Source organism: Choristoneura fumiferana, chromosome 21, assembly GCF_025370935.1.
Source record: "Choristoneura fumiferana chromosome 21, NRCan_CFum_1, whole genome shotgun sequence".
NCBI lineage: Eukaryota > Metazoa > Arthropoda > Insecta > Lepidoptera > Tortricidae > Choristoneura > Choristoneura fumiferana.
The window spans coordinates 16,368,071-16,380,970 of NC_133492.1; the positions used below are offsets into that span (position 1 = coordinate 16,368,071).

The window sequence follows — 12,900 nt, forward strand, 5'->3', positions numbered from 1 at the left end:
CTTATATAATTTATGGCGTTGCTCATAACATAACACTGATTCTTAAACCAAAACAACATTTTCCAATTAATTTCATGCAAAACATCACGGAGTCGATGAACTAACGAGTTATTATCTGTATCCAAAAGACAAACTGTGTAAATAGTTTTGCAGGGCTATATACCAAAAACTGTGTGAAAGAATGCCAAATTAATTTATTTTTTATTTCATTTCATAAATTATAAAACAAGTGACCAATCGAGGAGAACGTAGTGGAAGTTGCATGAATTTAGTTGTTTGTTTTAAATTTAACTTTAGTTACACGTTTGATCCCGGTTTTGCGGTTTCCATTTGTCTCCTTGCCCGGCAAGGATATACCCGGATGAAATAAAATCTAAAAGCTATGTCTCCGATAGTTTTGTAAGACGAAGGTAATTACGGTCAGAGTCTCCGGGTTCCACGGATTAGATGCAGTTACCGTTTATTTCGGTCCTCGACGGATTATGAAGTTAAAGTGGTTTTGAATGGAACTATTTGAGCATCGGGAGATTTTCTTTTTATTGATTATTGGCCTTTTCCCGTGGTATTCTACGCGTGATTTGGTCTGGAAGTTGTGTTAAAATTTCTGTATTGTAGGTACTAAAGTCGCACAAATTAAAATCTATCAAACATTAAAAATAGTCGTGCACTGAGTGGTTGAGAATTAAAAAAAAATGTAGCTTGCTACACTTCGTTTATTTTTAGCATTAGAAAGAAAAAATACTCGATTTTTCGATTCAGTGATTTGTTTGCAAAATATTCAACTTTAAAGTGCAAATTTTCATTAAAATCGAGCGTCCCCCCCCCTTCTAAAATCTAAACCGGTGGGTGGAAAAATTTGAAAAAAATCAGGATAGTAGTAAATATATCAAACTTACAAGGAAAACTATAACCATTAAGTTTTCTTGAGAATTATTAGTAGTTTAAGAGTAAATAGTAGCCTAAGGTATAAAATGTATCTAAACTTGGACTATTCTGTACAAAATACGAAATCCTTATGAATACTTATTTTTTTCGCAATGGCTACGGAACCCTATTTGGGGCGTGTCCGACACTCTCTTGACCGGTTTTTAAAAACGTTTTTTATTAAAAAGACTCGTCAAGATAGTTTACCCTTTTTCTAATGCTAAAAAAAACGGAATATAGCTGGCATGAAGTCTGCACTACAAAGGTTGAGACTTTAGAAACTCGTGGAACTTTTAAAATGAAAGTACCTAGTATACGGTTGTGTTTAACTATTTGTACATACAAATACGCCAGTTTTTTTAGTAAAATTGAGTTGTTGTCAATAATGTTCTAGCTTGATTATGGGGTAACAACCCCAAAGTGAAGTGTTATTTAATTGCACATACTCTAAAAAAAAACATGGTATCTCAATCTAAACGGAATATTTCACGAAAAACTTTTATCGTGTTTAATGAATACGAAATCGGGCAATATTATTCTAACAAATCCAATTTGTAAAATATGTCTTTGAATTTTTGATGAAATATTTTCATGAATAATTTACAATGTTTTTAAATTACTGTTGTAAGGTAAATGAATTGCCAAGATACTTTGGGAATACGAAGCCATACCGGTACTATTGAATTAATGCATAATACTTTTCATACTTTTTCATGTGTTTTATGTACAATAAAGAGTTTTACAATACAATACAATACTTGGTAAAAATGTTGTTTAGATGAATTTCTATAGAATTACCTAATTTTTTACCAGCTTTTATTTAGTTTCACCTGTCCCGTTGTCTGTCTGTCTGTCTATAATCAAATCTTGCAAGTTAAATTCGACCAACTTCCAGTAGTTGGTTTAACTTGAAATTTAGTATACTTATGTAAATTGCGTGACAACACTATAATCTGGTAGTCTTCAACGGTTAATAGCGTCGACTTGAAATTTGGTATGCAAATGTAGTTTGGGTGACAATTTAAGTACATTCAAAAAGTACTGTCAGCAAAAAAAGCTCTGATGATGATGATGCGGATAGTAGATTCTGACGGACCTTTACTTTATCAAAATTTGGTAGATCTTGTCATTGCAATGACAAGATCTACCAAACACAGCAACAACAAGGACAAATAACACAACAAGGACAAGCCGTGCTGCCTGTCCGTCAAGCCGTGGTGGCCTAGTGGTTAAGCCATGGTGGCCTAGTGGTTTGACCTATCGCCTCTCAAGCAGAGGGTCGTGGGTTCAAACCCCGGCTCGCACCTCTGAGTTTTCGAAATTCATGTGCGGAATTACATTTGAAATTTATCACAAGCTTTGCGGTGAAGGAAAACATCGTGAGGAAACCTGCACAAATCTGCGAAGCAATTCAATGGTGTGTTGTGAAGTTCCCAATCCGCACTGGGCCCGCGTGGGAACTATGGCCCAAGCCCTCTTGTTCTGAGAGGAGGCCTGTGCCCAGCAGTGGGACGTATATAGGCTGGGATGAGAACAAGGACAAGGGACGATAGGGTGAAGTATATTATGTATATAACAGTTTTTTTCTATGTGGTCGTTCATTTCTATAAGTTATGTTTTGTATTATTTAATGCACTGTACTATAGCTTCCACTGTTTGACTTTTAAATTCACTCTTTGTCGATCCCTAAATTATTGCTCCTTGCATCTACTCAAAGGTTGACTGGTAGAGATCCCTTAAAGCGCCAAGTCCGCCTGTGTACATGTATCTAAAAGTTTGTAAATTATATTTTGTTTCTTTTCTTTTGTACAACAAAGAGTTTACATACATTCAAAAAAGTAGGTAGGTAGGTTCAGTAGCAACCCCATTGATTGCGCTCTTAAAATAGCAGTATCCGACCTCGGGACATCCCAGCGGCACACGCAGTGCGTAGAATAGCAAATGCAATTTCCTTCTAAAATTGTAAAAGGACAAAACTTGTAGGATTTCTGATCAAACGGGAAGGGGTGGGTTATTGTTGCTACTCTGTTTTCCTTGTGAACTAAACTGTGATAAAGAATTGTTTTCGAGACTAATATTTGCGACGGTCTGTAGAATGTTTCATCTTTTCCTACAACAAACAAACAAAGTAATTTATTGACACGGTTCACACTCGTAGTCATAATCAGTAAACAAATAATACAAAACCTTAACTTTTGTTATTGTTATCTCAATAATCTAACGCGAAACCAAAAATTGTTTTATATAGGAATAATTTTATGTTTCATGATCACGAAATTTATTTTAGTAAAATAAACATTCTTTACGATTTTTTTTTAAATCGTGTATTGTACCTAACTGCAAATGTATTTCCGCTTCTTATTGGTATTAATTTGATTGTAATATTGATAAACTGCCTGATATAGTTTTTATTTTATTTCACTTTACCTAATTTTATAGGTACAAACACACATAGACACATATGAGTATTTTAATTTTTTTTTTTTTTTAATATACTCACTGCGTGCTACAAAGACGTTTTTAGCATACAACTGAGCCTAATCAGTATTTTCATTTGTATCATAATACATTTCACTGATATTACACTGTCCTTCGTAAAAAAAGGGCCGCATGAAATACAGTCGTTATCAAATATATATTTTTTATTGCTTTTTGACGGTCAAATGAATCTTTAACCTTATTTGGCGGCACAATGCAGTTTTTATGAGCACTTCGTTTTGTGCGTGCTTTATTTTGAAATGGAGCAAGGAAGAACAACAGTGGCCAATTCGGAACAGTATACTGCCCTGTTATGACAAAGGCGGTATCTCAAAAATTATAAAAAATAGTTATTATACCATTGTGGCTTTAGACCTTCTGCACCAGTTGATAATAAAAATATAAATAAGTCAAGTTTTATCTCTGAGATTTGCCTTAAGTGAGCAACATGGGCATGGCGGTTCCATTTTTCTCTGGCGTATCATACTATCACATATTTCTAAAACACGAAATCACTTATTTTCCCAGAAATATGACCAAGCTAGATCAATTGTTTGCTCCCGAAAACCCCTATTATAGTAAATTTCATCGCAATAGTCAGAACAGCGTCCGAGATTTCCGAACAAAAAAATTTGCTTGTTTAAAGGTATAAGATTAATAATACTAATAATAAATCATTTATTGCAGGCAACACGGTCCATACATAAAAATATCTTAAAGACTAACCCCCCTTAATCTCCCTTTAAGGGATAAGTTTGCCTTTGTGCCTACATCTCTTTGTATTGTTAACCGTTATTTTCATATGTTTCATATACCATAAAGAGTTATACAATACAATACAACACAATACTAACTGTAACATACATATTATTAACAAAAACACTATAAGAAGATAAATCTTAAATAAGATTAGAGTGAATGAAATGTGTAACGTTTTTATAAACTTTATAAGCCGAATTAGCCCGAAACATGTCGAGCTAGACTCGATTTAAGACGTGAGTTAGCCGGTATTTATTTTAAGAGTGAGTCTCATGGTAGTTTCGTGTGCAATGTTGATTTGATTTACTGTTTTAAATATGACACCTGTGTCACGCAAGTTTATGATTGTTGGAAAGTTAAGTGGCACTGTTTGTCCTTGTTAGATGAACAGTCTCTTATCACGACGCCGTAACTCAGTTCTTATTGCCGCCGCATAGGGTTGAAAATCGAAGCAAGGACGGAATGCCTTAAAATTTTATAACCAGACTAAGTAAAGTATAAAATTGGCGCGTTTTAGCGTTTAAAAGCGGTTTCATTGAGTTTGATTATTAACTAGATAGCGTTTTTGGGGAGGACCTTGCGTACTAGTATTTATGGTAGACATAAAGTAGGAAAAGCTTAGTTATATGCCCAAACGGAGATTTCAAACGTAGTTAGGTAATAATAGATAGGTATATCTCTCCAGGCAAATATTATGCCTCAAGACTGAAGGGAATTGAGGGAAAAGTGACTTTATGTACCGCGAATGTCAATTTTGTAATGAAACTGCAGATCGCTCTGCGGCGACCGTTTGATGCGTATAACGCTGACCAGTTGTAGCGATTTTAGCGCCATCTAGTTATAGAATAGAGAAACTGCTATATTCTGCATACATGACGCAATCGGAGTATATCAATGAGGGTTTATTGACACGTGAAATATTATGTAGATGGCCTTAGTATCGAGAGCTCCGTGTGCCGTTGAAATTCAAATTCAAATCATTTATTCATTAAATAGGCCGCAATGGGCACTTTTACGCGTCATTTTTTAAACTACCAGCGCTTTCGGAAATACCATCATTGCCAAGAAGAATGCGCCGCAAGAAACTTGGCAGGAAGTCATTTTTTCAAAATAAAATAATTACAAATAAATCCTTAAAAACTACAGTATACAATTAAAAAAATATACAAAATAATAATAATAATAATACAGGGATGTATGGGGTCCCTTAGTTACAAAACTAAACACTAACTATACCTACGTTCAGTGGAAGTGTAGAATGCTTCCACCGTCATAAATAAAAAAAAAATTGATTCGTTACAGTTTGGCTTGCGATTGACTTATTTAGCTTTTGCTCGCGGCTTTGTCCACGTGGAATTCTGTTATCGCGCGCTGTTCCCTCGGGAACTGTGCATTTTTCCGGGATAAAAAGTAGCGTATGTCACTCTCTGGCCCATAAACTATCTCTATGCCAAAAATCACGTCGATCCATCGCTCCGTTTCTACGTGAAAGACGGACAAACATACAAACGCACTTTCGCATTAATAATATTGGTATGGAAGTATGGATAATTAATTTAGAAGCGAACTATTGCCTCCAATGAAGATAAAGAAAAAAGAAAGTTCTAAAACCGGAGCCACACCTCTACGTCAACGACAGTGGTCAGATAACTCTAGCTTCCATTATAGAGCAGTAAATCAGCTTACACAACGGTACATTCGGTTCAGACAGCGGCTGAATGGGATCACAGTGGCGCCGCCCGGCCATTTTGAAACGCTGCCAAAGATTCGCGCACGCCTCAACGGGGAAAATACACGGGTGCAAGTAATTTTTGTTTGTGAAATAATTGGAATTAAGAGTTTTTATTTGAGTATTAGATTACATTATGATGGTAGGATAATAATTGGGTAGGTAGGTCAAATTTTTCTTGTACCTTGTTGCCATAGTTACGTCCCTTGTGCAACTCGTTAAAATCATGAGTTCCTATTTGTTTTCTGTGGTTAAAATTCATGGAGCGTACATTATTGTTGTAGTTACAAGCCCGTTATTTTATATACTAACTCTTAAACACATTAGTAGTATGTATTAAAACAGTTTCGTCACTCTTGTCTCTTGGACAACACAACAGAATAACAATCAAGAAAAAGTTGATTAACGATGTTTTGGTACACGGCATTATTTTTGCCCGTACCGTGCCTGATTTTAGAAAAGTGTCCCCGCCTCTTCCCGTTTGTCGTAAAAAACGACGTCCGGGGGAAAGAGTAGTGCTTAGACCGGTAGTTTTTCTAACGTGTCACGCCTAAGCTACGAATAAATAATAAGTCAGGAAGCGTAACTCAGAATAAATTACACACAAAAAGTGGCCATACCTGTAACCAAAACGACTTGTGATTCAAATACGAATAATTTTCGAGGTTAAAAGATGATGCTTGTTGATTGGCTAAAATTCAGAACGAAAGCATGGATTGGTTTGGTCGCGTCATGTAATGTTAGATGTCAGTCAATTGACGCGCAGAACATGCTTTTAGCCCCGCCTACTAGGACACGGAAGGCTATTTCAAAAGCACGGCACTTTAAAAAGTAGCACTTGCAGTGTTATGCTTCTCAGGTACGGATTTTATATCGCAGTTACAATTCCTGACTTATTATTTATTCGTAGTGCCTAAGTAATGTATGCAAAGCTCGGTCGCCTAGTTACTAATAATAAATACAAGTACATACTTACAATAGATACAATTCCCGTACAACGTACCACAGAGCGTACCCTAGCTTTACAGCCCATGTTTATTTTTATTGCGAATTTCTGCACATACTCCGCTCGCTTTCCTTACCATGTTTCGCCCCGTTATATTCGCAAATTTTATTTTTACAGCTCGTCTTCCCTACGTTTGTGAATCGAAAAAAGAATTAAATAATGCCAGTATCTTCTAAATTTCCAGTTATTGTCATAGGAATGTGCTTGGGTGCTTTTCGTGTAAGTGAGCTCTTTGCGTGTTATTTGCGTGAAGGCAAGCGTGCATTGTGTTCACGGTTGACGTTTTTGAGTATGCTGCCATATCGTCGGGTGACAAGCAAAAGTCACTAAGTACCAAATACCTACTTACAAGAAAGCTCGTATCTCAGTATGAAATTACTAACTAGATACGACTTTTTGAAGAGCAGTGACAGAAATTTTAGTGAGTTCTTCTTGTCATCCGGCGATATTTAATTATGGGTAAAGAATCCGACAAAATTAAAACTTCGAGGTTCAATCCCCGGTCGATATCAACATCATCAGCCGGATGACGTCTTCCTGCTGATGATGTTGATCTGCCCCGACCGGGGACCAAAGAGTATTAGTACCTATAGAGAAACCGGGGACGCAGTGGACGTCCACTGCTGAACAAAAGTCTTAAAAATATAAAAGCCAAAAGTTTAAAATATCATAAAGTTAATATCAAGATTATATACGTAGAACGTTAGGTATATTTAATGAATACCTTTATCACTATAGAATGACTGCATATTTTAGTATCTATTTTATTAATTACTAGTGTTTATACCCGCGGCTTCGCACGCGTAAACTATTCGATCTGGTAGTTACAATTTAAATTCCGGGATTTTACAAAACCCCTGGGAATTCCCAAAAGTTATATCGTGGTCTTCATTAAGGTTGTGTTAAGAACCACTGTCCAAAATTTCAAGACTCTAAGCCCAGTGGTTAAAATTTCAAGATTGTATACCTATCCCGTGGGAATATCGGGATAAAAAGTATCCTATGTTTTAATCTAGGTTATAAACTAACTTTCGCCAAAACTCATCCAAATCCGTCCAGCCGTTTCATCGTTAAGGAGTTATATACTCACTCACTCACTCACAAACTTTCGCATTTATAATATTAGTAGGATTTTTGATTGTTATTGTCGGTATTTTTTATTATTTATATTTGTATTCAAGAAAATGTTTAAAAAATTGTACAGAAAAGTTAAATGTTGGAGTAATAAAAATTCAAATAGTGAGCGATACATTTTCTTCATGGCCGAAGCCGAGGTGGAAGTTGTTGTTTGTCAATTAAATAGAGGGTCCTATTGCAATGAAAGTAATCGAACAAAAGCGAACCAAAAGAAATCATGTAGGCTGTAAATTCTCAAAATGGTTTAATAAAATGATTTCAAACTGTAAAAGTGGCGCACGAAAACCTTCTTTTTAATCAGTCCGGGCAGCTTGATGTTCCAAAATGCTTGACAATGTGCATCTATTATTCGGAAACTCCACATTTCTGATCATGGTCTTCAGTTGTTCTCTCAACTCCTTTGTGAACAGTATAGTCTCGTACGATATTGACCTCTTCACTTTAAGAAGACCAGGAATGACATGGTTGCCAGGAGTCGCAGGGAAACATGACTTGCCGAATTTGGATTGAGAAGGAGCGGCCAACGAGTCGTTCTGCCTGTCTGATAGTTCTACCAAGCAAGCAGTGTAAGACACCAGAGATTTAACACCGTATATCACCACAACCAGAAAAAGGGAGAACCCGGCGACTATATAGTTCTTCTCCGCTTTGCTAAGTAGCAATAGTTTCTCGTATTCACTTGTGAAGTCGCCAAAAATCAAATCAGAGATGCCACGTAGTGGCAGGTACATGCCTAAGTATAATATTGAGATGAAATACAATATAAGGCCGATTAGAATGAAACTTTGGTATTTTCTTGCAGTTCTGTTGATGCACTGTGTTATTTTGCGGACGTCATAAATTGGGTTCAGCATGATAAGAACCAATGCCATTTGGGTGAAGAGCAGGCATGTTAGTATTATGCAGCTAACGTCCATTTTTCTGTTCTGGTAGTATACTTATGCTCATTCACATTTTATTCATTTTTATTTAAAATTAATTTTGGACTGCTCCGTCATGTCATTTTGAAAGCTTGACATTCGTGACGTGTAGTTTGTTTTGCGAATTTTGATTGGAGTTTATGGATCGTTTTTACTCGCTCGCGCGATTTCAGAATAGTTTGAATACGGTAAATTTAATTTAATTGAACCGGGAGCATATTTGCGTACAATTTGCACATTTTTGTGCGAGTAACTGGCGTATCCGTACGTCAATCTTTGCGCACCGTGCTTTTCTTGATATCCGTTAACTTCTACAGACAGTTTAGTAAGTCGATAGAAATTTCATAGTAATTTACTTTTTAGCCAAACCGATTTTTTTACGTAACACAACTTTACAGTCATTGTAAGGTCAAACTGTAAGAAAAATATCAAAAAGCTCACGTTTTTGACCTTCTTTTGTTAAACATGTGTGAATAAATAGTACATTGTACAACAAGAGCATAAAACGAGCCATTTTACCCAAGACGTTCATATAGCCACCCTAACCGGTACGACGAGGGTGGATAGATACGTCGTGGGGAAAATGGGTGTAATGCTCAAGTTTTACACTCTGATTTTCACTTAGATTGCGAGGGAATGAAATAGCAACAATGGAAACAATTGTTCATAATAATATATTTTTTAGTTTTATATACCTATATTTAAAATTATAAATAAAATATGTAGAAACTTTTTTGATTCTGGCTGTTGACACCTCATTACTCTGGTCTTAGACGAAGATTTTACTTTATGCACTAGAGCATAAAAAGTCATTTTATGTCGCTTAAATCCAGCATAAACACCAACTTTACGAGCATTAGAAGTGAAAATAAAATACTTTCTTTACGGATTTAAAAAACGGCATAAACTAGGTAAGAGCCTTATAACTGCGTATTATTGATTATTAAACAGTAAAAGTTACTAGTGGCTTGAAGAAATTAACGTCATTTGACTTGTTGAATGGTTTTTTAAAGTTAACGGAAGTCAAATAAGACGTTGTTTAAATAAAACAAGCATGCAAGCTTTACGCCTAGAACTGGCTATATGGTACACATGTCTGGTAGTTTTAGTAATATTTTTATAGTTAATTAGTTATAGTATAGTTCTCACTGACTAAATTTATTGTTGATATTTAGTTTGCATGTTAATGAGTCATCATAATTTACGATTATCTAGATAAATCCTTAAATGAGCAATATTTTTGTATTATTACGGGTATTTTAGAAACGGCTCCAACGATTTCGACTAAATTCAAAATGCGCGATCTAGCTTGATCCTATATCTGGGAAAACGCGTGTTTTTGAATTATAGGTTGAGCAAAGCTTCATAGTCAAAGAGCTCAAAATGCTGTATTGACAGTCTAAAAATGGTCGCTAAAAAAAATCTGTCATGTTAACTGAATCACAATTAAATAATGAAATGAAATGCGTTCTGAATTTGACACCAGTATTTGGCACGTACAAATTTAATATTTCAAAAAAAAAACTTTTACAAAAGTACAAAACGGAAAACCTACTTTACTACATACATTTGTATTTTATCACAATTGCTGATTTCCTTCCTTGAAACAGTACTATTTGTCTTCATATTTTCAGAAACAGCAGTTATGACGGATGGATTTGCAGATTTTAGCATGGCATGACGACACATCACCTCATATTCTAGCATCCTGGATAGTACAATCAGAAACTGCATCAGTTTCGTTATCAACGCCAAAAGAAACAAAGAGGTCGAAAAATTCGTCACACACATTAAAATTTTGGAGATATAAAACTCTCTTACTAACGTTTCGTCTCCAGTATCCACTAGTATGCTATGGTAGAATATTCTATCCCACAACAACTCCAAAAGTATGCCTGTTGACAAACTTAATACCAAAACTGCAATGACCTTCGAAGGAGAGACACCAGTTTTCAAAATGTCGTACCAGGCGTCACGGATACCACGAGGTTCTTTGATCGGTTTCAAGAGAGCCGTTGCTATTAGAAACTCCATGAACATCAAAATACCGACAAGAATACTAAACACGTTAATCATTTTTGGATAACTCTTTCTTCAAAATCCAATCCGTGCTCGTTTGCTTATCAAAGAACAGTGGCACTGAAATCTTGCTTGACGAAGAATGTAAGAGCTTCCTTATCCCGAAGTTTTCGCGTTGATTCAAATTAGCTATGGAACGCCATTTAGGCAAACATTCTACTTTACTACCATCTGAATCCTCATCGACATGATCTTCTATAACAAATTCGGCTTCGTCTTTTCTTTGTTTAAATTCTACGTCGACTAGATTACAGCTTGCCATTAACTTCGAGAACTCGTGTAGTTTAGCCGAGAATTCTATGTAATCGAATAGCCTGAAGGAAGTTAAAGTAAGGAACAAAGAGAAACACCCAAGTAGAAAATTTCTTCTTGCGTTGCTGGCGTCAATTACTCGTATTAATTTTTCACGAGCGGTCAGACTCTCCACAATGCCTCTTGGGACTTCCAAACTGTTCAATTTGTTAATAGGTGTTAGCAAACCATGCCAAATCACGAAAGCATTGTACATCAGAGCCAAGGCACGAAATTGAGACTGGTATTCCACTGTGTACACTTTAATCGCCTTCGACAAAGCCACGACCTCAAACACCGGGATTATTAGCAGAAGATTCAATAACATTTGAATCATATTTATAGAAATCAAAGTTATTGTCGGCACGTCTAGGGAATGCATATTTATTTGATTTTATTTCGCTTCATTTTGGATTGCTGAAATTGACAGCGTCACTGCCGACGACAATTCAAATCGCCATAGATTCTGACGTGACACGGCATTATTGGCACTCTTTCCTTTAATATTCACCCTTCTTTTACCGCCGAACGGACGGAAATCTTATTACGGTCCATCACGATATGCAGAGTGCGTCACCTACTTTTCGTGATTGAATTCGTTATCAACCGCCACCCACAATACGCATCGAAAACGAAACGTCTAACAAAATGCCTGTTGACGTCATTGATATCTCGCTGAAACAAATAACGGGGTTGTACGTGGCATTCATTGCGCCATGGTATAGGTACATAGCGTTGTCTCTACGCATTACACACATGCTACCCGTTCTGCCATTAGTGTGAGCGAGAGATACTGTGTCTCTTTCTTTGCACGTGGTCGCAAAACTCGCAGGTGAGATTGGTGTGAGCGCCTTCCTGGCTTCTAGCACGTATGTTGGGAGATGCAAATCAAATACAACACAATAAGGCCGTTTGTGGACGTGCGTTATTTTCGCCGGACAACGGATGGTTCTTTTTGCTAGACTTGCGGTGTTGTATGGCTTACAATGAATGTGTGTACATGCACCTGACACTTGTCTGGCGACGAAGCCATACAACACCGTGAAAAACGATCCGTTGTCCGGTGTAAACAACGGACGTCTACAAGCGGCCTAAATAACTCTACACCGGTGTAAACAAAATGAAAAATACGAATGTTTGTTCTCGGGTCTTGGGTGTTTAATATGTAATTAAGTATGTATCTATCTATATAATTATATTTATCCGTTGCTTAGTACCCATAACACAAGCTTTGCTAAGCTTACTTTGGGACTAGGTCAATTGGTGTGAATTGTCCCGTGATATTTATTATTAATTATTAAATGTTTATAAATTATCTCCTGAATTTTTAATATCCTCTGTCTGACCCGGGAATCGAAGAACCAGTGCGAGGCTCGTACCTTTGGCCTCATCTGCACTTTTATCATGTGAGATAGGGCTCAATCATAGGTCAGTGTCATTTAAAAAAATACTAAAATGTAGTGAACAAACACACAGACAAACTCATGACAAACTTCACATTTATAATGTTAGTCGGAATAGGGTAGGACACAGAATGGTTGACTTAGCTTATCAGCAATATTTTCTCTTTCGGCTCT

The 12,900-nt window shown here is 36.3% G+C and overlaps 2 protein-coding genes across 3 annotated transcripts in view; one reads left to right on the forward strand and one right to left on the reverse strand.

Moving 5' to 3' along the window:
• nAChRalpha1 (nicotinic acetylcholine receptor alpha1) overlaps nucleotides 1-12,900 on the forward strand; it is a 372,458-nt gene that overhangs the window by 30,761 nt on the left and 328,797 nt on the right. The window lies entirely within an intron of this gene.
• Nucleotides 8,259-9,063, reverse strand: LOC141439806 (uncharacterized). Its single transcript, XM_074104184.1, has one exon. The coding sequence runs from the start codon at nucleotides 8,948-8,950 to the stop codon at nucleotides 8,327-8,329; it is 624 nt and encodes a 207-aa protein (XP_073960285.1). The 5' UTR covers nucleotides 8,951-9,063; the 3' UTR covers nucleotides 8,259-8,326.

What these genes read in the sequence shown, in the direction of transcription:
- LOC141439806 (XM_074104184.1), bottom strand. Translation starts at nt 8,950, where the DNA reads ATGGACGTTAGCTGCATAATACTAACATGCCTGCTCTTCACCCAAATG.